This window comes from Impatiens glandulifera, chromosome 9 (genome assembly GCF_907164915.1).
Source record: "Impatiens glandulifera chromosome 9, dImpGla2.1, whole genome shotgun sequence".
Classification (NCBI taxonomy): Eukaryota; Viridiplantae; Streptophyta; class Magnoliopsida; order Ericales; family Balsaminaceae; genus Impatiens; species Impatiens glandulifera.
In genome coordinates, this window is record NC_061870.1 from 27,891,491 (window position 1) to 27,917,199 (window position 25,709).

The window sequence follows — 25,709 nt, forward strand, 5'->3', positions numbered from 1 at the left end:
TTTCAATATCCACGTTACAAAATTATGACAAACATGATTGATAATAACAAACAATCCCACTACTATGACAAACCTTCCAAACAAATATCTTATTTCTTTAAAAAGGAATTGATATTTCAAATAAATTTCCAAAAAGAGTTGTTCACCTGTAAAGAAGAATTAAGACAAATGGATTGGAAGAAATATTTGAAAACATTAACTTGGACCCACAACACAAGTATTATGAAGAAGAAATATCTTTAATTTGGGCCCATCATGTTATTGGATTGCTTATAATAATAATAATAATATCTGTTCAATTAATTAATCTATATTGTTTTAATTTTAAAAACATTTATATTCAAACCAAAATTGGAAAATTATTCCCCAAAATAGATTTTAAAAGTAAATTTGAAATTTCGAATTTAGTTAGATATATATTAAATACCTAGAGGAATGGAGGGTACGATTGAAAACGATGGTCCACTGGCCACACAATTATATGTGTATGTGTGTGAGAGAGAGTTTCCAAAATTCATACATTTGATTGTGTCTTTCGAGGATAGCAGGAGATGCTCCCCAACAAAAACAGTACAGACTCTCTCGAATCTCTCTTCAATTCACTTCTCTCTCTCTTTCCATCTTCATTATAGTTATTTATTAAAATATCTACTTTTTTTTTTAAATATTTTTTATTAAATTTAAACAATTTCAAAAATAAATGCTTTCCTGGGTATTGCTTTGGGACAAGAAATGAGTTTTCTTGAAAAAAAATAAAATAAAAGAAAGGTAAAGGACAAGAATTGCGTGCGTGCCCTTAACGCCATCACACCATCCCTGATTTGTTTCTTTCTTTCTTTTTTTTTCTCTCTCATCTTCTTCTTGCTTTTCAACAACTTATTGCAGAAAAATATGAACCCTAATAACTTACCCATAGTAAATGTTTTGCAGAGAAAGTCATCAGTAATTCATGAAACATTAATAAAGGAGAAAAATTTAATACTAATAAGCGATTTTTTTAATAAATATTAATTAGTACATAATTAATCTCCCCCTAGCTAACCTGTTCTGGATTCGATCGTCTCTACCCACCACCCTAGGATTAGGATTAGGATAGAGAATAGCCTAGCCGTAAGAAAAAAAAAAAAAATGTACAGTACTCTCTAACTCACTGAAACTAAACCCAACCCAAACCAAACAGAGCTTAGAAACTCGTTACCGGCGGCGGACCCATCTCTTCCTCGTCGTCGACCTCTTTCTTCCGTCGCATCTCCATCACTTTCCGGTGATTGTTTGAATGGAGCTCGGTTGAGAATGTAGGGCTACAGGCAGGTCGATATTCGGGTAAGAGACGACCAGACTTGTAACGGACCCCACACGCATTACATAGTGTTTTTGCTCCTAAAGGACCGGCTCTCCATTGAGGGGTTTTCTGAACCAGACAATGGCTACATCTCCTCACTGGCTGAGACCCACATCCTCCGATGCTGTTGCCGGCAAAGCCGGCAACAACAGTGTTTTCGGGTTTCTTCTTTCTCTGTTTCTTGGTCTGAGGATGGCCCATAAGAGACTCTGCTGTCTGGCTGTGACTGGGTACAACGTAGATTAAACATGGGTTGGAATTTGGTGATGAATAGGTGGATGAAGACGATGTTGAAGAGTTTGTTGAAGACTCCGTCAATGAACCTGACCCAATTGACCAAACCCTTCCGCCGGTTCTGGCTCGTTTGCTCCTGGCCTTTGTTTGAACAGGAGACGTAAAACATGGCTTCTCTTCGACAGCGGCTGATTGGGTTCTGTCCGTTGCCGGATTCTCATCCGGCAATTTTCCGGCTGGGTAAGTTAGAGGGTACCCAGAGAAAGAATCATCAACGAAATGTGAAAGCCATTCCAAGTCCTCCAAATCCCCTGCCTGAAAAGAATTATGAGTCATTTTCCAAAACCTAACAAATAGACAAGTCGAGCTGGGAAATAGAAATAGAGAAATTCTTACCGGAACATTAAATTCTTCACAAGAAACTGAACGTAAGTGGTCAAGAACTGTCAAATTGCTTCTGGAAAAGGGTTGGTCTGCTAAAGCAGGTGGCTTTTCAGGTTCAATCACTTGCTTTTCTTCTGCTGCTTCTTCTTCTTTTTCCTCTTCGATTATCCCATCTTTAGAAAAGTCTAGAAGGTCATCAACAAAGAAATCATCACCACCAGAAATCCCATTTTGAGAGTTCAAACCCCAAAAGTCATCACTAATGGGTTGTTGGTTTGGCTTCTTCATCCCCATCTCCGGCCTGCTTAAACCATGTTTCAAAACCCCTTCACCTCGTTCCATTTCAACCTTGACAAACAAATAGTCTTCACTTAGCTAACACTAAAAACAGAGATAAGTTAATGACAAAGGACCCTTACCTGAAGAGCAAACGGAGGCGGAGGAGGCGCAGGCGGAGAAAGCAAACGGCGAGGAGAAGAAGGAGAAAGAAGGTGGGAGAAAGAAAAAGAATGGTGAGTCCGGTAAAGCATTGAATGAGAGATGGATAAAGAGAGAGAAAGAGTTAAAAGGCGTTGTCTTTGCCTTATGCTCTGTTTATCTATCTATCTAAACTTAAAAAAGGGTCCGTTTCAGTTTATCTAAATCCTTCCATATTTACGTTACAGAAAATAAAGATTTTCTTACAACCGTAACGGCAGCCGGCTACCTTTTTTAAAAAAAAATATATTATTCAAATTTCAAAAAAGAAAATAGTAAATTCAGACACAGGTAAAGAGCAGTCTTTTCAGGGTCATGAAAATACAAAATAGTAAATTTACCACCACACCACGGGTTCTTTCTTTTCGATTTGAGTTTTAATAAATTAATAAATGAAGTTTTATTTATTTTGATAATATATGTAAAAAAATATTATTGAAGAAATAAATTGTCACTTTCAGTTGTAATCCGGCCAAACAATATATACCTAATAAAGAGAGGAGGAAGAAGAAGGCATATCATGTGATGATATGCCAAACCGCCAATTCTCTTCAAATTTCAAACTCCCTCCTTTAATTTGTTAATAATATAATACACCTAATTACTTTAAAAGTTTACAAAAATCAATAACATCATTTTCCTATTACATTATTATATATATATGGTAACTAATTGTATAGGTTAAAATATAATTACAACTTTATTTTATCATTAACACGTCTTTTTCTTTTTTTTTTAATGAAAGTGGTTATTTGTCTAACAAAATGTTTTTCACAAAAACCTTTTAATAAATTGTATTTGAAATGGACTCATTAAATTAAAATTTCTCTTACATAAATCATGATCATGCATTTTTTATTGTTCCTTTTATAAGTATATGTTTGCACATGATAATCTCTCTTGTTATGACACTTTATTTAAATATTTGTGTTTTTTTATATAGTAAAAATAGAATTTAAAATTTTGAAAAAGTTTATAACTGTCTTTCTCTAGTCTCTAGTTTTGTAAAAATATTTTTAACTTAAATTATTATGATGAGTTGTTTTATTTTAATATTTGAAAGGATAATTATATTAATAGTATAATTTTTATTTTAATGTAAACACTACTATTTATTATGGCAAAAACAAATAATGTAGTACAAGCTAAACAATGGTTCTAGCAAAGATTAAATTTGTTATGTTGATTCAGCTCTTGCTTATTTGATAGGATTCACTTATTCGCTTCAGGTTATTCAGTTAGAGGAGGTAGAAATAAAATTTCGTTTAAACGCAAAATATGCTTGTTTAAAAAATATTGTGTCAACTTATTATGCAAAATTATGATATCAGATTATTACGTCAAAATTAAACGATGAATGATACACCATTTGTTTTGTTATTGTGATTTGATTTTGAGACACTCTCGGATTATTTAATTGGTTATCCCAAAAAATTATTGGGATAATTTTGAGAATATGAAAAAAAATATTAAAAAATTTTTAAATGTATAAATATATATTAAAATAAAAATAAAAATTTAAAATAAAAACTTATTTTAATATTTTACTTAATGAATTAAATGATGCGATAAATACCAATAAGTTTTAGTTTGATTTTTCGAACAACTAAAACCGAAACCAGCCTAGTTTGATTTTTCGAACAACTAAAACCGAAACCAGCCTAGATGGAATCAAAGTCGACCATTTTATTTTTTATTTATATAAGAGATATTAATATTAAAATCAAATAAATGTATACAAAAATCATGTGTATTACTTTTTGAAGAGTTTTATATAGTGCCACGCCTTTTTGACTAATTTACTCCCAGCCGCATTGATCGCGGCTCTAAGTGGATGGCTACTAAATTCAATCATTTTCCCGCCCACTTTATTTTCTCTTTTCTATCTCTTTAAAAATTAAATTATGACTTAAATAGTTAAATATACCTCTATTTCATAACCAAAACTAATCTCAATTCCAAAATTTTTTATACTATATTAATTTGTGTAACATGCACTTCTTTTTATACTTTATTGAATAGTTACAATGTCTTTCAGTATTTATACACAATATACTTTTTAAATGAACAAATTATTTCATTAATCTATTTATAGGATTAATAAAAAAAAATTATGCACAAATACTTTTTAAATATAATTATTGTTTCAAAGTGGTTCTCAGTCTTAAAAAGATAAACTAATGATATGTGTGAAATTCCAATTATAAATTAAAGAAAACAATTATCTATTATCATACTTGCTTAATTTCTAGATAAATTATTTATTAATAAATAACTTATTATAAATGATTTTGCTCAGATAAAAAAAAAAGTGTATTTAATATAGGTATGATCATGAGATGTAATTCCTAAAGGATATATAATATAGGTATGGTGTCTGTTACACAACCCCTTTTGTGTGGCCAAAAGGGGCAAAATATGATATAGGCATGTTGAAGTTATTGTTTTCTCCACCGTCACATTTATTATTTTATTGTTATTTTAAACTATAATACTTCTAGCTACAATATAATCTAACTTTATAAAGTTATGTTGTTTTTAAAAACCAAATTAGTATATTTGTATCAGACAGCACTAGTTAAAAAAAATATATTTTTTTTTTATAAAAATACTAGTTAGTATAGAGAGAAAAACAAAGAGTTTTGAGATATTAGGCCACATAAGTGCATCAAAATATTTGGTAAAAAAAATAAATATACAATTATTAATTTTAATAATTTATAATTTATAATTAAAATTATTTAAAAAATAAAAAAATATATATACAATACTTTATAAAAACTAATATAAAATAAATTCAAAATTTTATAACTAAAATTTATTTACATTTCAAATTTAATTTTATAAAATAAATATTTTTGTGTTTTAATTATGAATGTTAAATTATTGTACTAAGAAGATTTATGAATGATCCGGGTCTCTGATATTTTTGTTTCCTTGCAATGAAATGTCTTCTTCTTTAATAGTAATTTTTTTTTTAAAAAAAAACCTTCATGTAGGAAGAATGATTATTACCCCCACATTTTGACTTTTACCTCCATCTATATGATATTATTATTTTTTAATAATATAATTTTGTGTTTTTGATTAAATAGGAAATAATTTTATTTTTTAAAATATAACAAAAGTTACTAAATGCACTTGCTTACGAGTGAAACTTTGTTTATAAAATTTTACATTATTTTTAATATTTTAGATAATATAAAAGACAGATAAATGAAATAGGCTATTTATCTATATATATATATATATAACACATTAAAATAAAAATATTTTTAAAATGTAAAATTCTAGAAAACTACCACATCCTTCAAACCATATACTTACTAATATATATATTTGATAAGTATTAATAGAGCTTAAAACATAGATTTGAATTTAAAACAAGTACCTCAACATCTATATATAATTTAAAATATAATGAATGTTTTAAATATTAACTAGAAAAATTAAACACTTTCAAATACAATAGAAACATGTAATAAAATAGTATGAAAGAGATCAAACATTTTGTTTTTAGTTGAGGGTGAAAGAGATGAGAAGTATATATACAAAAATAAAAGAAAGATTATTAAATAAAATACATTATTAGATATATGAAAGAAAAAGGTGAAGCTTCACAGGGGAATATAATTACACATGCAGGGTCAGTCTGAGACAAGAAAACAAATAAAGAGGAAAATAAGAGAGCATATTAGCATAGCATGCATGCCTTGGAAAGAGAGAAATGGAACCCTAGCTAGCTTTTTTATTTGTCGCCAGGTTATAGAACTGAAATGATTCCTCAGTACCCATCATCATTTCATTTCATTTAATTTTCATTTGGATAAATATTTCAAATTTATTAACTAATGGTTATTGTCATGATAAATTAATTCAAGTTCAAATTCATCGGTGGAGACGTACTGTTGGTTTGATATTGAGTTTTTGTTGATTTTTGTTTTGGGTTTTATAGAAATAAACCTTGTTTGTTAAAAATAAATTGGTTATTATAAATTTGTTTATAATAAATTATTAAAATATTTTTATATTTAAAATTTAAATTTAATAAAATTATGTATTGTATTTTGATTTATATTTATAAATGACTGATTTGATTATTAAAATAATATTATCTAATAAAGAAATAATTTATAAAAAACCAACAAAATTCAAAACTATTCTGATCGATAGAGCTATTGGCTGTATATGTGCTGGCATTATGGCAAGGAACACGCTGAATCGTCGACACTGATAACACAACTGGATATATTTTTTACTTTTACAAATAAATATATTTTTATGAGTAATAAAGTTTAATTTAAAATTTATTAAATTTGTTAAATGTCAGGGTCTAATTTTAAAATGTATTAAGTAAATATAGTAAAATTAACCAAATTTAAAAAAAAAAATCATTTTTTCATAACTGTCATGAACGCGACAATTGGCCCGAGCAAAAAAATGTAAACGTGATAGTTGAAACATATGAACGACCTTTGTCGTGCAACCAAAATGACCAACTTTATTTAAAATTAACAAAAATAAGTCAGCTTAGTTTCTTTGACAGACCACTACTTACATAATCTATATCAAAAAATAAATGAACATTTTAGAGTGTTGTTGTCTTGATGTACTATGTCTCAATATATAAATGTACATAATTTAAATCTAGTTAATTTAATAAAAATTTGATGTAGAGAAATGAACTAGAGGGGAATACATTACTTTTTTTTACATCAATTTTTTAAAATTTATTGTATCTCTATTGAAACTAATACATTGAGATTGGTTCTCATTGTCAAGTTGTTCTCGTGGTACATTATGTTATTATGCAATTTCTTTTTGTTTGCTAATTTTTTTTATTATATTGAGATAGCATTCCCAATTTTCTTTAACAAAATTGATTTTTAATGGGTTTAATATTTCTAAGCATTTTTTAGGGATGACTGGTGGGTTATAGTTTGGCCGCCGGCTCAAAGTCATTTTCCGGGCCGTCCAATAAAACATGTTATTTTTTCTGTCAACGTGTTACTAAACTTTTTTTAATTATATATTTTTAAAGATATCATCTATAATTAAAATATTGTTTCAGTTTACAAGATATGGATAAAATTTATGTTGTTACATGCAAGTGCTATATTTATGTTAAAAATACTATTTTTTAATATGCCCGTCCATTCATTCAGTTTCATACAGTTATAAATAACAAAATTTATTTCTATAATTATCTTTCAACTTTTGTATTAATTGAATATTTAGGACAAAAATATTTCATACAAACCTTAAAATTTGAAAAAAAAAAAAATTTATTTAAAAAAATCATTTAAGTAAAACTTAACAATTATTATTTATTTATTTTTGAAATAGAAGAACAGTCATTTACAAAAGAATAATTACAAAAAGGAAAATAATAAAAAAATAAAAAAGACTGTACACAGAGATTTAACGTTTTATCTTTATGCGGGAAATAAGAGAGACGGAATCTTCATGAATTTCCCGAGGCTATTCCCTCTCTCTGTATTTATTTTAATATTTTTCTCTAATCCCAAGTCTCTTTGTATTTAAAAATAAACTATACAAATATATATTTAATTATAAAAAAATAATAAGATTGTAAGAGATTTTTAATATAAATTAAATTCTAGTTATTTATTTTGTAGTGATATTTTTTTTTTACTTAAGCTATCAGTTAGTTACAAAAAAGTTATATTTTTTATTACGAGTTAAAAATAAACTAGAAATTTCATGGTAATTTTATTATTAATTATTTTATGCATTTTAAAAGAACTCATTAAAACAATTTAAATAATAAAAGTGATTTATATTTGATCCATTCTACTCAAAATATTTTAAGTTTAGATGATGAATGTTGTAAGATAAAAAAATGTTGAATTTGAAAATAAAATGAATTTTCTATTATTCTATTGAATAACAATTTGTTTCATTAGTGTATATATTGTTGATATATATATATATATATATAAATATGAGTTAATTAAAAAAATAAATTCCAATAAATAAATGTGAATGAATGAATAATGGCCGAACTGTTTAAGCCCAATTACCATTATGCTATGAGTTATAACTTATGACTCACAATTAGCCTAATGGTCTGGGCCCAATTATAGACGAGAATTGTTTAAAGCCCAATTAATATTACGCTCTGACCCGTCCGTACTGACTAGTGACTGACCTGCCGCAAAGAAACTTTCTCTCTCTATCTTCTCTCGCCGTCGTCTCGTGCCGAGGGATTATTTTCAGGCTGATTATGGAGGCGGGTTTTAACCTAGTTAGGGTTGATCTCGTCGTCATTCTTCTTTGTTTGATTTTGAGCTCTTTCGTTCAACATTCCGTAGCTTCAGAGTCAACCTCTGCTTTTGTTCAAAATGCCATCTATTCCAACAAGATCACAATTTTCTCCAAATCTTATTGCCCGTGAGTTCTCCTTTCCATCTCTCTGTAATATCAACTGTTCTTCGTTATGAAATTCGGATGATAAAATCAAAATAAACATCCCAAATTCAAGAATTTGGGATCATAAAGACTAATTGATGTTGCTGTTGCTGTTTGCTTCTATTCCTACTCTAGTGAATGTTTATTATTCAACAGTAAAGCATCATCCAGCTGATGTCAATTTAAACATCAAATCTCATTTATATGCATCCACTGTTTAGAATCTATCTGAAGAAAACTATTCCCTTTATATAGTGGGGTTCTTAAAAGTGTATCATTTTTGTTTTCAAGGCAAATATTTTCATCAGACCATTTCTAAATGTAAACATTCAGGTATTCACTGAGGGCAAAGAATGTATTCAATAAGTTGCAAGAGAAAGCTTTTGTAGTGGAACTTGATCTTCGAGGTAGCCTTCATTGCTTGAAGAAACTGTTTTTTGTTGATTCCCCATTTGGCTGATACTTGTTACAAATCAAAATGATGTTTTACTAATTACCCAGATGATGGATACAAAATTCAAGATGTTCTTCTGGAAATGGTAGGCAGACGAACTGTTCCTCAGGTGTTTGTGAATGGGAAGCATATTGGTGGATCAGATGGTTAGATAATATTATTTTCGTTGATTTCACTCCAATTGATTGAGGTAATATGTTTGACTAACTAACTTATTGATTAATTGTTGTTAGATCTCAAAGTTGCGGTTGAAAATGGTGAGCTACAAAACCTTCTGGACAAAAATAGCAGATAAAAAAAGACTGGAATATATAAGGATTATAAGGTTTGTTGATGATTTAGCCCTTCATTTACTTGTATTTGATTGTGGTTAGTTGTCTAATTTGTGTTAATGGCTTCATTTTATAACATTATTTCGGTTAGATTCTTCATCCAAAATGTGTTTTGAAAATATGTTTATTTAATATTTAAGAGAATAAAAAAAATATGCTTACACAACTGATGTTAACTTTTTCTTGTTTTTATGAATTTCTAGTTTACAAAAAAAAAATGTTTGCGACTTATTTGACCCCTTCATTTATTATTATTATTCAATATTTTGTAACACAATTTCCATCGTTATTCCATTTTCTTGTTCATGGTAGATTTATTTTGTATAAATCAATTCATATTATTCTTGAATTTTTAATTGCTCGTAGCTTTTAAATGTGAGGAATTTATTCTTTTTATAAAATAATCATCGGTAAGATCTCTTAAAATAAATTAGACTTTGTAGACAACTTTTAGGTCATATTTTTTTAATTTTTTTTTAATTTTAAAGAATAAAATTTCACAACAAAGATTTTGCTAAGAGTATCCTTATCCATGGCATTACACTTTATATACATTACAATTTTGGCATTTTAAACTATATTTATACTTTATATTCATTGATTTTTTCTTATCATGTAATCTTAGTGCAAAAGTGTGATTATTCATATTTGTGTGATTTTTTTATATATTTTTGTTCCAAATTAACATACATACAAATATAAAGTATAAGAGTAAAATATATATGTATATATAAATAATAAGTAATTATAAATCTTGCAAAAAAAAAAAATGTTGGGTGAAGCCTCATACACATGTATCATAGAATCAAAATAGCTCAAAACAAACTTCTATACAGCTCATTTGAAAAGTGTAGAAAAATTCAAATATTCAGAAATTCATAAAAATCAATAATTTAGTAAGAAATATTTTCATGATCTCAAATATATTTTGGATTAACGATTTGAAAGATAAGACTTTACAAAGTTAAAGAAAATTGTGTTTTTTTTAGCTAAAAGGACTTTTATAGGATTTTTTTTCTTCTATTTTTGTTAAAAATATTTTTTTATGCATTTTTAGCAATAAATTTAAACATAGAAATAAATAAAACACAGAAATACAAAAATTACAAACGAACAGGACTTGAGGATAAACTAGACTAGTCCACGTCGAAAGTTAAACCGCTAGCTTGGTTACTAAGTCGAATACTTTGGAAAATATGGTCGGATTTGAGGACCTAGCAGGATTTCCTGGTATGCTTGCTCAAAGTCTAGTTAGACCTTATTTTTCTTGGTTGCTAGAAGATGTATTGTTTCTTTGGTCGGCTAGCTAAATTTCTCGATATAAAATCTAGTTAGGTTGGGAAAATCGGTCGATAGTTAGATTATTAGCAAAAGAACATCTACTCCACTAATAAAACACTACACAAAAATGGATCAAATTTGAAATTTAGCTGAACACGAGGTTATTTTAAGTTTATTTAACAACAATATAACATTAAATATATATCCATAACATCAATTGATCTTGAATAAATTCTATTTTATTTTTTAATCAAATTAAAATGTTTTATTAAAAACTTTAAAAACATTATTCAATTAATATACAATATTATACTCATTTTAAACCTTTCCCTTTAAATAACAAACTCAAGAACACATTTTTAAATTTAATCCTTTTTTAAGTCAATTTTGCCTTCTTTTTTTTATTGAATTTGAATTTGATAATTCTATGAACTAAACAATGTTCTATTACACCTCAATTGACCATATGCAAATTCAATTTAACAATTCAATCTTCATTCATACATCGAAATTACAGTATGCTAAATTATTCTTTATTGAAATTGAAATTATAAACCAAATGTAAAAGTGATAAGATTCCTTAGAGAGGAGAGGTTATGGATATCCCTAAGAATCTATGCAAAAAATTTCAAAACAAATTAATTTGATTAAGGCACAAGTTTGACTATTTTGTTTTGAAAAACAAAATATCAAAATTTGGGAGGTTTTGGTGGTTGTCTTTTTTATGATAGGTAGGTTATGATATTTACAAGATGATGTAAAAAATTAGGTAAAAAAATCCTAAACTTATTCTGGAAATTTTGTTTTTTCCCAAGATGATCTACTTGTTTTTCCCTCATTGAAGAATTTGTGGGTGTGTATAGGTTGAATGCGTTGACGAATACAAATTCTACACTCTCATAAGTTTTCATAACATTTTACTAATTCAATAAACGGAATCAAAACGAGTGAGAAAAACAAATTTGAAGAAATTAAAGAAGATTGCACGTGGTTTTAACTTGGTCTTCCAAAAATCCGTTGAAGAACACCCAAGAATAATTCATCGGGTTAATAAAATTCAATTTTTATTTAATTCCTTCCCTTTTCGAAAAATACCTAAAAAACAAAAATAAATACATTAATAATAAATTCATTTATATATTATTATATCATATTTTATCTATTCTAATTTTTTTTTCAGAGTCACACTCTAAAATTAATTATTTTATTAATAAACTCAAAATATATTAATAATAGATTAAACTATTTCAATATAACTTATTATCAATTTATCACAGCTCAAAATTAATTATTTTCAGAGTATGATTGATTATGCAATTATTTTTAAAATATTTAATTTAATAATTCGTACAATAAATCATTTATAAATTTTATAAAACAATATACTTGAAACTTATTAAAATATATAAATTATATAATTGAATTGTAAAAAATAGTGTCTATTTTTTTTTAAAACAACTCAATGTTATTTCATTATTAAAAATTAAAAAGGGAAACAAATCTAAATGAATTCATGAATTAGAGAAAACAAACCTTCTAATTTTAAATAACCCGCATACAAGTATATTGAATCTAAGTCATAACTTTGAATATCATGCTAACTTCTTGTATCTTAACTTTTACTATTTATTATTTTAGATCAAATTTCATTCCTAACTAAGAAAAAAAAAAGGCCCTACTATGTAAGAAGATGAGTTTTATAGACATGGTATTGGTTTTTATATGTTTATAATTAATTACATTCAATTGTAAGAATCTGAATGGTGGGCCTAGGCCCAACCATGAGCTGAAAATGATATTGAGGAGGGTCACCTCTAAAGGAGCCTTAGCCCATATCGAATAAGCCCAACAACATAATAATAATAATATCAGTTAAATAGTTTGTCGGCTGTCATTTTAGTCAATGACAATCAAGCAAGCCTAACTTACACTGAAATAAAACGGGTCTATTATTAAACACATAATAATAATACAGTGGACCCGAATTTGAAAAAGTAAGTTGGATGAATTATAACCTAGTAGTGGGCACAATTAAATAATTCAACAGCAATTATATTACCAAATATATATATAGAAGAATAATTTATGTCCTATATTAAAAGATATAAAATTTGTCCATTTTGACAAAAACTAAGAGTATTAGAAATAAAATAATATCGAAATACAAATAAAAGTGAAAAAAATTATTTACTCCTTAATCCCTTTGATCAATTAATTATTTACTGAACACACATTAGCCAATAACATAATAGCTTGAGATAAAGAAACTCTAGTATTCTATATTTTAGAAAATAGACATTTTATTCTTTGCTTAAAAAATAATATGTTTGTCTTCAATTAAATTTTTATTATCAGTGATATAGTGACAAATTTAAGTTAACAGTGATTAAAAAAACATTTCCAAAATGTAAGACATTTTTTCTATTATTTTATAAAAAATTTCATATTGTTCAAAAATCTTTAAAATCCTAACTTTCTTCCCCCAAACAACATACCTAAAATATTTTAATTTCCGTTGAAGGTGTAACTTTTTATAATAAGAAAAAGAAAACGTATTTTTTCTAATCACTGTTTGACTTAAAGTTGTTACATTACTGTTGTTTATCAAAAATTTGATATTTTTTTTAAGTATTTTTTAAACTTTGTTTTCTATAATAGAGGGGGAATCAAATGTATTAATCCCATATAATTTTAAAAAATATTCATTACTTAATTAATATCTAGTTTAGTTTAAATTAATTGAATAGTTTTTAAATAATTTAGTATTATTATTATTGATCTCAATATTAATCATATCAATTAAATTATCAATCAAAATATTTTGATTACATCCATTTTAAATATAAAATTTTCACAAAATAATTTATTTTTTTTATAATTTCAATCCAAACTAAATTATTGAAATAAATCCCAAATGTCTGACATTATATAAATGATACTAAAGGTTGGAATCAAATATCATATGATTATTTGGGTTTTACAAGGGATTATTAAAAAAGTTATTTGATAATTTTGAAATTATTTAAAATGAAATTACTAAAATGTTTACTTATATTTAAAATTTAAATTAATTAAAACAATAGAGATGTAACAAATATACTTCTTTCTTTACAAAAATATCTGTAAAAACTAAAAAATCTCATCAAACAATTAGTTACTAGTTTGCAAGTCAATAATTCAGCCACTTTAATGATTAATTATTAAAAGAGTTTGATATCATCTTAGTTTATTTGTTAATGGCTTGATATCATTTATTTCTTTTATTTTTATTTTAAAAATGCATATACTTAGAGACGTAATTGAGTGAAGTTACTAGTCTTATGACAATCATAAAATAGTTAGTAAATGATTGAGATAACTTTTCTAATATTTTCTTAAATAATCACATTCAATTAAAGAGTGAAAATATGCTATGGAATACTCATCTTTGTAAAATTGAACATATCTTTTACCATATATGGAAAAATAAAATGGTACATATTAATGTTTTTGAATAATAATTGATGGAGGGTAGATAGAAGTAACCATAATCTGTTGTTTCAGTTTTTCCAAACTTAAATATTGACATCCATACTGAAAAAATGGTATTTCAATAACAATATCTATTTTTTTAAAATGTAATAATTAAAACATTTTTTAAGTTATTTTAACTCAAAAATACATTCTCAAACTTAAAATAAAGTAATTGTAAAAAAAAAACATGAATTTATCTCCATTTAAATTTTTTTATTTCAAATTCAATAATATTTTTCAAATTTTTCTTTTTAAACCAACTTTTTTAATTTTTTCAATATTATCTCTTTATTTATCAACATTACAAATTGAACTCAGTACATTTTTTAATTGAATTAGAGAAAATTAAATTAATTATAGATTAATAATTTATATACTTAACAAAATATAAAATAAAAATTAAAAATTAAACATATAAATAAATAATAATAAAAAATTAAAATATAAAAAATTAATATATATTAATAATCAGAGAACGAATTTATAATTAAAAATAATGATCTGAACTAAAGTTGGGCAATGAGTTAAATCAACACGAATCGACACGATATTAGTACGAAACGAAACGACACGATACAATATTATTTTACTCAGTTCGTGGGTTGGACACGACACAAATACGAGACGACACGATTATGATTTTATACGATTGTAACACGGTCACGAGTCGACACGGACACAACACGAGTATAAACACGACACGAACACAAGTATATACACGAAACGACATAAAATGGGCATCAACACAATACGATTGGGTCGAAACTCTAGCCGAAATAATACGAAACAATACGACACGAATAAACTCGTGGATACGAATTAACACGACACAAAAGAGTCATTTAATCATAATATTTTGAATGAGTCAAGACACGATACGACACACATAAAATTAAAACACGACACAACACGACACAACACGACACGAATAAGACCGTTAGACACGATGCCTAGCTCTAACCTCAACCGTGCGAAAAATTGAGTATGTGAATTGTGCTAAAACCATCTCCAACCGATACTAATACCCAAACTCAAAACCCTTTTTTCCCTCCAACCGATACCAATACTCAAACCAAAAATGAGTTTTCCTATTTTCTCTCTCCTACAAATGTGCACTGTTCATTAAACTCAAAATTTTATTTGTTTTTTAAATTTAACCCCTAGACTTAATCTAAGTTCATTTTATACATTAAATTTATTTATATAATTTATTATTTTAATTTATCTATATAATTTAATTATTTATACAATATTTTTTATATAACATAAATTTATAATAATGTTTAAAAAACATTATAATAATGTTCAAAAATTATAATAATGTTAACAAAATTATAATGACTGAAATAATAAATTGGGGCTTCTTATTAGGGGTAAATTGCAATTTGGGACCTCTTCTTTTGAACCTCACAATTTGACGTTTCTTATTAGAGGTCAATTGCAATTTGAGACATCTTCTTTTGAACCTCACAATTTAGGGCTCCTTATTGGGGCCAATTGCAATTTGAGACCTCTTATTTCGAGCCTCACAATTTGAGGCTCCATATTGTTAGGTTGATGCAAAATGGGGTTTTGCCCTAAAGGACATGGACTTTAGTAAAAAAAAAGTATTACGTGGCACATTACTATTGTTTAGAATTAAATGTCACTGTTAATTTTTTAATTATAAAAACCACGTAATACATTTTTTTACGGACATTCATGTCCGTTAGGGCAAAATTTGACGACGTGGAGCCCTAATTTGTGAGGTTCGAAAGGAGAGGTCCCAAATTGCAACTGGTCTCAATAAAGAGTCCTAAATTGTGATGTTCGAAAGAAATGGTCCCAAATTATAACTGACTTCAATAATGAGCCTCAAATTGCGAAGTTAAAAAGAATAGGTCTCAAATTGCAATTAGCTCCTAATAAGAATCCCTAATTTGTTATTTCGGCCAAATTATAATATAATATTTGAAAATTTATCACCTTTTTATTTGTAAGAATAACTTTAAATTTGGTTTGTGTATTGTAATTTTTAATGAATTTTTATAATTAATTTATAATCAAATTTAAAATAATGGAGTAATATTAAAATATTATGGCATAATTTATAATATTGTAAAATATATAGAGTGATATTAAAAAGTTATAAAAGTTAATGTTAGCAATAATATTATAAGAATATTCTTGAGTTTGAGAATGAGTTTTTTGGTTGGAGTAGAATTACTGTTTAATGTGACATTTACACAAAAATGAGTTTAAAAATGTGTTTTTTAATTGGAGATGGTCTAAGGAAAATCTGAACCATTTTAAGTATGGGCTTATTTGATGAAAAAAATTTTGGGTTTAACTTTTTCTCCTTAAAAAAAACATTTTCGATAAAATATAAGAAAAAATTGGTTTTTAAAATTTGAAGATTAATTATTTTTTATTTTTGAGGATACCGTTTAGGTGAGAGAATGTTAATTTAGGGAGAAGATAAAATTAGAGAATAATTCTAGTATTTAAATGAATAAAATTATTGATTAGATTGTTAATATAATGTTTAAATTTTGAGATAAAAATTAGATTTTATCCTAATAACCAAATTAAACATTAAACAAGTTAATGAGAAAAAGTTGTTATTGATAATGATGAATTCAAAAGTCCCTAACAAACAAGAGAAGAGATGGAGAATAAATGACACAAATGAAATGTTTTGTGTTCTATAAATTATAAAATTAGAGTAAATATGTTGAATTAGCTAAGTTAGTTTATTTTAAATTTAATGTTTTTTTTTTTTTATAAAAGAGTACATTTAAAATAAAATAAGAAAAAGGAACCTAGGGATTCATTTGACTTGTGAGAGAGATGTGGGTTCTTGAGCCACAAATAATGAAGAAAATGATGCTCCGTAGTAACTAACTAATAGTGGCTGCGAATTAATGCCGCCGCCCAATTCATTCTCTCTCATCACTTCTTGCTGTCAACCAAGTTGATTAAAGAATAATATCAATATTAAATGAATTTAGAAATCATTTCTTTTTATTTTTTAATTTCATATCATTTAGATAGAAAAAAACTCATTTAGATTATATATATATTTACGTTTACATCTATCTCTGTTAGATGTATTAATTAATAAAATTTTATTTTAAATATATTAAAAGTTTATTAATAACATAGTTAATTATTTTTTAAAAACTTAATATTTATTAATTATTTTTTTTTCTCTTTTTTATTTATTATTAATTTATTTATTTATTTATCTCTTTTTACTATTTCTTATTTTTTTATTAATTGATTAATACATTTATCACTTTTATATTTCTTCTTTTGTTATATAATTTTTTCTATTATTTTGTTTCTTTTTTTATCAACATAAATTATTTTAAAATTAGTTAGTCTCTTCTAAGACTAATACTTGAATATTGTAATTTATAAAATAATTTAATATTTTAATACTCTAATATTTTCATATTTTGCATGTTCAAGTATTTTTATTAAATAATTACTTGTATAATCTTTTTTTAATGAATTTTATTTGTGGTATAAATTTTTCTTTTACAAGTTAAACACATATTATGTATTTATCATATTTATGCAAATTGAAGTAAGAATCATAAAAGAGAACAAATGAATATATCATTCTATAAACTAGTTAATTAAATATTATAATAAATATTGAACTACTTTATACATTAATTTCTAAAGAGATCAAATAATTTAAAAATAATTTATGTTGATATAGTAAAAACAAAATAATAATAATAAAAAAATAATCAAATAAAAAAAAAAATAATAAAAAGTGATAAATGAATGAATGAATTAATAATAGGAAATGAATAGACAAAAGAAAAAATAATAAAAGAAGATAAATGGATTAATTAATTTAAAAATAAAAAGAGAAAAAATGAATATTAAATTAAAAAATTTAAATTAAAAAAAAAACTATAATTACTAATAAATATTAGATGAGTCAATTTTCAATAATATGTAAGTTTAAATAAAATTTTATTAATTCATACATATTCTAACCTCTAATTGAGCTAGTATAAGTACAACTTTTTTTCCTTTTTTTAATTTATGGAATTCTTAAAAAAAATCAAACTAAATTATTTAATTATATAAGCGGGGAATAAAATAAAGTGTTTAGTTAATAAGTTTAATTTTTATTTTCACTAAATTATATAAAATGAGAAAAATGAATAAAAATATTGTAGGGTTCACTTTTTTTTCTCATTATCTCTACCATCTATATATATATATATATTTTTTTTTATAATTATTTTAGTTCATCTATCAATAATCATGCTTTTTAAATAAAATCATGTTCAATGTGAATTTTATTTATTTATAAACAATTTGTGTTTTTAAAATAAAAATATATTAGGAATATATATTTATTTAGCCCATTAATAACTTATTTACATTTAGGCTATTACTTTTAATCATTTAACAAAATAAATAAAATAAAATCGTTTCAACATACTTTGTTTAATTTGTTTGTTAACTTGCTTACAAATTATAAGTTAAAATAGTAATAATATTCATTTTTTATTTTCTCTTTTCATTTAATTTTCTGACTTGAATTTAGATAATATGTTAAATAAAATAAAGAGTTTTGATTCTAGGTGATAGAGTTGCCACATAATTTTTTTTTTTTAATTATGAAAACAATTTTTGCTTATTTAAATAATTTTTTGAGATTATGTTTTATTACTCGGTGTTTGATCACACCCGTAAAAGACCTTTTACGATTACTCTTTCGTATCCGTCATATTAACCGTCTCTATTTTAAATATTCGGTCCAATATTTAAAAATATTGTTTTACACATTTTATTTAAAAAAATTATCGAAATCATAATCACTGAAAACAATAAAATTTAATGATTTAAACTACGTTTAACTTTTGCAACTTAAATATTAGCTAACAAAAAGTTAATTTTTAAATAAAATATCAATAAATTTAATTTTTAATTTTTTGAATTTATTTAAAAGTAATTTGTATCTATAAATACCTAGTAAAATAGTTAAAGAATAAACAAAAATATTTTATAAATATTTTTTTTGATCTTTTAAAAGTAATTAAGACTTTTAAAATATCAAAACAATTTAAATTAAAGAAAATTATAGACAAACGGCATTAGGGCCATCCGACATTGGGTCACGGGGTAGCGAGCCATATGGCTCTTGCGCGGGTTGACCCAAATCAATGAGTTTAATTAAGGGTAACGTGCTAGAGGTAAAAAATACGTCCAAAGAAATTCTCATCGGATGACTTAGACTATGGGCAAGCTCATTCTTTGTCTTCTTCTACTAGACATCAACCAAATGACTTTTTTTATTTATTTCTTTTTGGAACCTCCAACATAAAAACCAACAACCATATGGGAAGCTTTGTTTCTTAATGTAAAACTTATCTCGAATAGTTTAAGTTCGTCATTCTTCGTGCTTAAACCTCATCGGAACTTGATCGGAAATTCGAAGAGTCATTGTAAAAAAAATTTATTATGAAGTTATAGAAGTTTTGGGCGACTTAAATTGAAACTTTGAAGTTTTTTTAAATTGCAAATTTCTTTTAAATTATTTTTCATTTTCTTCTTTTCTTTTTCGGAATGAAAAGTGAATCACTTTTATAGGCAGTCCGAGCCAAGAAAAAACTAAGATGGTTGAATTTAAGATAAATACATTAATGACTTGTCACTTCTTCGGCTGAATTCTATCCTCTACTCTTCGAGACGCTTATCCGGGTAAGGAAAATGATTACTTTATATTTATATTGATGATCATTTCGGCTTTTGAATTATTGTATTTTGGTTAATTGTGAACGAAGTTGAGTTTTTCTTCTACCTTATCCAAAAACTTGCATACTAATTCGTTATTTAGGCGAAGAAGAAGACAAGTGCAATGTTAGGTGAACTTCTGACGTGATGGGTGTTGGCGACTACGATGAGTGCGTTGAAACGTTTCTGTTCTGCGTCTGGGTCTGGGTTTGGGCCTGCCTAGGTTCGCGCATGGGTGTAAGCCATTTGACTTAGGCCTCTTTGATTGGTTATGATATGTTACACCCTCATTTCCTACTTTCATGCACCTAAATCAACGTGATTTCGAACATAAATGCGGAAGCTCTAGGTTGTCTATTGGACATGATTATTGAAATGGTTGATATAATAGTCGGTCCTACGATCTCGGTCCCTCCTTCCACACACATCTCTGGCACCATGCTCCACTCCAAATCTTCATTCACCTGTCATAAAATCCGTTGGCTGGATTCCTACACCACACAAGCATAGTGAGTCTAGGGACCCAGTAAGTATTTAATAGAAGACATTGCACACTTGAGCCATATTTGGGACCCTTAGCTCGGAGAGCTGATCCTCCAGGGTAGGCATCCATTCGTCAATTCCACCAGCCATATTTTGGGAGCATCGGACCACCAGAGCTCATCCTGGTCGTCATCCTCCCGTATTCGTCAATTCCTTCATGATTATCCCTTAGATTCCATAGCCCTTAACTTAAAACTTCATTCTTTAGAAAACCATGGACTTGCAATGAAAACATGTTTTGAAAACCATATGCATCGTTTATATAAATACATTAATAAATAGCACGGTGTGGATTTTAGAAAACGTATAGAAAAGTATTTGCCAGATAATTCCTTGTTTGCGTAATCGTCGGTCGGACCACTAGGTCTTGGGTGCCATCATCCATGGTCATAGATCTTTGTCAAGACCGCAAATTCTTCGGTCTAGAAAAGTTGATTTTAGGACGTGACATGATATTTGGCTTAGACCCGTTTGGTTTTCTCTTTTATTTATTTATTTTTTGTTAATATAATATAACAAATATTATTTATATTAGTGATAAATATATATTTTAAATTATATCCTTTTAATTATATATTTGTTTGTATTTTATATTATATATTTTTAATATAGTTCGGGTTTTTGATTATTTTAAATATTGATTGATACAATTATATTTCTAAATTATTTAATTATATAAAATTTCGAAGAATGAAGTCTTATCTAATTTAAAAAATTAATTTATTATTTGAAAATTATAAATTGGAATATAAAAATTAAATGATATTTGTATAATACTTATATTGAAATATGCTAATTATGACTTTGAGTATATTTTAAAAAGAATATTATTATTTTATTTTATTTTCAGATTATCATTTTTTAAATGAAGATTATTTTGATTTAATTGATAACATATATTTTTTTTATTTGTATTTGTTTTAGTATATTCGATATCATGCATATATTTTTTTTATTCGTATGGTTAGTGTTTGATAAGGCTTGAAATGCTTAATTATTGATTTTATTTAAATTTATTTTTAAGTTTATGCTGATCAGACCTGTTTTTTATTAGAGTAATGATAGGGGGAGCGAAACATTTGCAGCGAATGGGGCACGTGGAGTGCTGAATAGACAAGTGACTCAGTATATATTTATTTTTCTCTTTATTTTCATTAATAATTTTCTCTCACTTCTCACTATTTACTTTTTCTCTTTATATATTAATTAAGACGCATTCAATAAAAAAATCAATTTTTATTATTAAAAAACACTTAATAATTAATCTCTTTAATTTTTATTATCATAAATATATTTTTTTAAAATTCAATTAATTAATTATATCATCTATTAATTTAATAATATATATTAATAATAATAATAAATTATTAATCATTTTAATTAATTCTCTTTTTTAAATTTTTAATTATTGAAAAGTTTAAAGGAATGACAATATCTAGTGTAAAAACAATACACTCTCCAATAAAAGTACGAGGGTCACATCGTCCACCCAAAAAAAGAAAACAATATGTTATTGAACAAAAATTATGGAGAAATCAATTACAAAGGCTAACATATTGTACAAAAATTATGAAGAAATCAATTACAAAGGCTAGAAAAAAGGTTTGATTTATTATATTTTAGACAATTATTTTTATTATTAAATTATATTATTTTTATTCTAAATTATTTATTATTTCTAATTTGTCTTGTAAATTAGAAATTTTTGATGTTAATATGTTGACGATAGAAGACTAGTGAAAACTACTATTGCGATGAGATGATTAAAGACAATTTTATATTATGTTGTTTGATTTTGTAAAAGTAGATGTTATAATACATTTTGTACCATGTTTTTTTTTTAAAGTTTATTTTATGTGTATAATAATCGCATATGTACAATAATTTAAAAAAAACATATTTATGATAATAAAAATCAAAGAGAATAATTATTAAATATTTTTTAATAATAATAATTAATTTTGTATTGAATGAGTCTTAATTAATATAAAGAGAAAAGGTAAGTAATGAGAAGAGAGAGAAAATTATTAATAAAAATAAAGAGAAAAATAAATATATATTGAGTCAGTTTGTCTAGTCAGCACTCCACGTCCTTCGCTGCCTCATTCGCTGTAAATGTTTCGCTACCCATATCATTACTCTTTTTATTAATACTCTATTAATAAAAAAAATTGGAGTTCGTGACTTATTTACGAAGAATAAACTAGCAAGCCTACAAGAATAACTTTGACAAACAAATAATGTACATATTATTTTGACCTGAAAATTATTTTTTCTATCTATCCCTTTCTAGTTTTAAGACCAAAATTGGCCTTTTTTTAATTTTTTTTGGCTGGAAAGTATTATATCTTTTTAGTAAAGGATCAAGAAACTCCCTTTCCAACACAGATAATTTTTGGACTAAAACCTTTTTTAAAGGGAATTTTTAAGTATTTTTTATGAACCAGACACAAAATTGCTTATTAATAAATAAATAATAACTAATTAAAAACATCTGAAAAATTAAAATGATAAACAAGCTGACATGATTAAAAGTAGAATTAAGATATAATTAATTGTATTATTGAACTATTTCAAAATAATTGGCTATTATCAATTAAAATAATAATTATTTTTTACTTTATTTTTATAATATTTAAAGTAATATATATCTTTAAATAACTCTAAGATTAAAAAAACTCCAAATAACTCAACAACATATATCAAATAATATTATTTGAAAATAAACATCTGGGTATCCATGGTTATTTTTATTATTTTTTATAAAAAAAATATTTTTTAAAATTTTTAATTAATTAAATTACAATAAAGGTCTTTCTATTTTTTATTAATGAATTTAGTGATTGGATGCTTAATTAAATAAAATATAAAAAGTGGGTATTTAATAAAATATTAAAAAAACAAATCAAATGAGCTCTTGAAGCTGTCTTCAACTTGTTTTAATATATTTTGATATCTCTATTTTGTAAATATACAATGTATAATTTTGCAAAGAATAATTAAATAAACAATTGAAACTTCCACATTTTTTTTACTATTATTAATTAAAGAAGGTCTTCCATACTGCATGAACTTCTATTAATCAGAAAAAAAAACAATTTTCAAAAAAAAAAAAAAAAAGCAAAATTGGTCAAAAAGACATAATCTACCGATGATGAAGTCAATTAGTGGTTAGAAGATGCGAATAAAGACGGCGAACTCGGTTGGTCTAAGCCGTTGAAATCCTGGACTATCCCGTTTATCTTCTAATATACTATCTAATATACTATCGGATAAATTTTATTTGGTAAACTGGTTGAGGCGGTGGTTGAGGCGGTCGGAGAATTTATTCATCTTCTCGAGCACCTCCAAGTTTGTTAATGTTCTTTTTTTTAAATATATTTTATTTTTTTTCATTGATGAACATTTTTATATTGTGTTGTTTTCTAATAGTTTTTCTTTCCATTTTTTTTAATGCATTTTATCGTTGAAAAAAAATCGGGTCATGAACTTCTCCAAATATATGAAATATGGGTAGACATGGAAATCATTAGTTATTACTGAAAACCTAATATCTTTACATAAACCGAAAGTCGTATACTCGTATATTTAGATGAAGCTTATAATCATCTTTACAAGAACATGTTATATATATTAAAAAAAACATTTTTTTTTTTTACATTAGAAAACAAGGAGGGTTGTAATCAATTTTTTATTCATCTAAATTTATCTACAAAGACCAACCCTACAAACACATTCAAAATACCTTAAATTGACTCAGGAACAGTACACATTTGAAAACATAGAGACAATGAATAACAATATAACAAACTCATTTAATTAACATGTATATATATATACATTGTTAGTTGAATTGTATATACTCCATCCAAACCAAATCAAACAAACCAGTTTGATATGGAACCATGCATATATATATATACACATCTAGCTAGCTCAATATCGATGTTTATTTATTAAAAATGAGAATTAAAGTTGGGGATGGGGAAGGTATAGATATTATATTGTGGAAAAAGAGAGAATGTAGAAAGAAAGAAAGAAAGAAAGAAAGAGTGTAAAATGCAATTTGCAGAAAAGAAAGCTGAAAAAGAGAGAGAGGTATGGGGGAAAGCGAAACCAAGTCAACTCTCACCTTCCCGGCTGCTGCGAACAAAAACAACATTCGTTGGGCTCGAGAATCACTCACTGACATTACGCCACTCCTCATCCTTTGTCTTATCTATTAATAATACATCTTCTCAAACAAACACATCCTTAAAAAAAAACTTTTTACATATATATATATATATATAGACTATAGTTTTGTACATTCATGAAGAACAAGTCTTGTCTATGTATATAGTTGTAATTACAGTATTAATATTAGAGGCTAATTAATATAAATTTGTGTTGTATTGTACGTGAAACTGTAACATATATAATATATACGTACGAAACGTTATATGATTTAAAAACAATATATAAATAAAAAAAAGCGTGGGTTTCCTTGACGTGGGCCAAAAGAAGGTTGGTTAATTAGCAGATCAGATCTCAATAAAATCTAGCAATAATATATTATAATATAAAAATGTATATGGTCCCATCTTCATTCTTCTTCTTCTTCTTCTTTCTTTTCATACTTTTAATTCTATGATGCATGTTATGTACTGTGAGAAAGATTTGGTAGAGAAGAAGAAGAATAAGATGATAAATCTCCCTTTCCTTTCCTTTCCTTTCCTTTCCTTTCCTTTCCTTTCCTTCTCTTTGCTTTCGAGTCTGAAATTGTTTGTTTGTTTGTTTATTGGGTGTCAGGTGTTTTTGTTATGTGTTGGCTTGTGTGCATATTTCTGGTCTTTATATACCTTAAAAGAATAAACATTATATATATTCTTCTATTAATTAATATACATATATATATATATATATATATATATATATATATATATATATATATATATATATATATATATATATATATATGGACCATTAATAT

At 25.8% G+C, this 25,709-nt stretch overlaps 2 protein-coding genes across 2 annotated transcripts; one reads left to right on the top strand and one right to left on the bottom strand.

Moving 5' to 3' along the window:
• Positions 1-882: 882 nt before the first annotated feature.
• On the bottom strand, positions 883-2,574 carry LOC124914880 (GATA transcription factor 5-like). The gene is made up of 3 exons (XM_047455502.1): positions 2,380-2,574; positions 1,973-2,308; positions 883-1,891 (listed from the first exon to the last, which is right to left on the bottom strand). The coding sequence occupies exons 1-3, from the start codon at positions 2,488-2,490 to the stop codon at positions 1,184-1,186; spliced, it is 1,155 nt and encodes a 384-aa protein (XP_047311458.1). The 5' UTR covers positions 2,491-2,574; the 3' UTR covers positions 883-1,183.
• A 6,026-nt stretch (positions 2,575-8,600) lies between these two features.
• LOC124915709 (glutaredoxin-C3) lies at positions 8,601-9,751 on the top strand. Its single transcript, XM_047456474.1, has 4 exons — positions 8,601-8,851; positions 9,203-9,276; positions 9,371-9,469; positions 9,557-9,751. Exons 1-4 carry the CDS (start codon positions 8,685-8,687, stop codon positions 9,616-9,618), a joined length of 402 nt encoding a protein of 133 aa, XP_047312430.1. The 5' UTR covers positions 8,601-8,684; the 3' UTR covers positions 9,619-9,751.
• Positions 9,752-25,709: the final 15,958 nt, after the last annotated feature.

Excerpts from the sequence above, each read along its gene's own strand:
- LOC124914880 (XM_047455502.1), bottom strand. The coding sequence starts at position 2,490 with ATGCTTTACCGGACTCACCATTCTTTTTCTTTCTCCCACCTTCTTTCT. Across the intron at positions 2,309-2,379 it reads CGCCTCCGTTTGCTCTTCAG|GTTGAAATGGAACGAGGTGA; the intron begins GTAAGGGTCCTT and ends TTGTTTGTCAAG. Across the intron at positions 1,892-1,972 it reads GTGAAGAATTTAATGTTCCG|GCAGGGGATTTGGAGGACTT; the intron begins GTAAGAATTTCT and ends AATTCTTTTCAG.
- LOC124915709 (XM_047456474.1), top strand. The coding sequence starts at position 8,685 with ATGGAGGCGGGTTTTAACCTAGTTAGGGTTGATCTCGTCGTCATTCTT. Across the intron at positions 9,277-9,370 it reads AGTGGAACTTGATCTTCGAG|ATGATGGATACAAAATTCAA; the intron begins GTAGCCTTCATT and ends CTAATTACCCAG. Across the intron at positions 9,470-9,556 it reads GCATATTGGTGGATCAGATG|ATCTCAAAGTTGCGGTTGAA; the intron begins GTTAGATAATAT and ends AATTGTTGTTAG.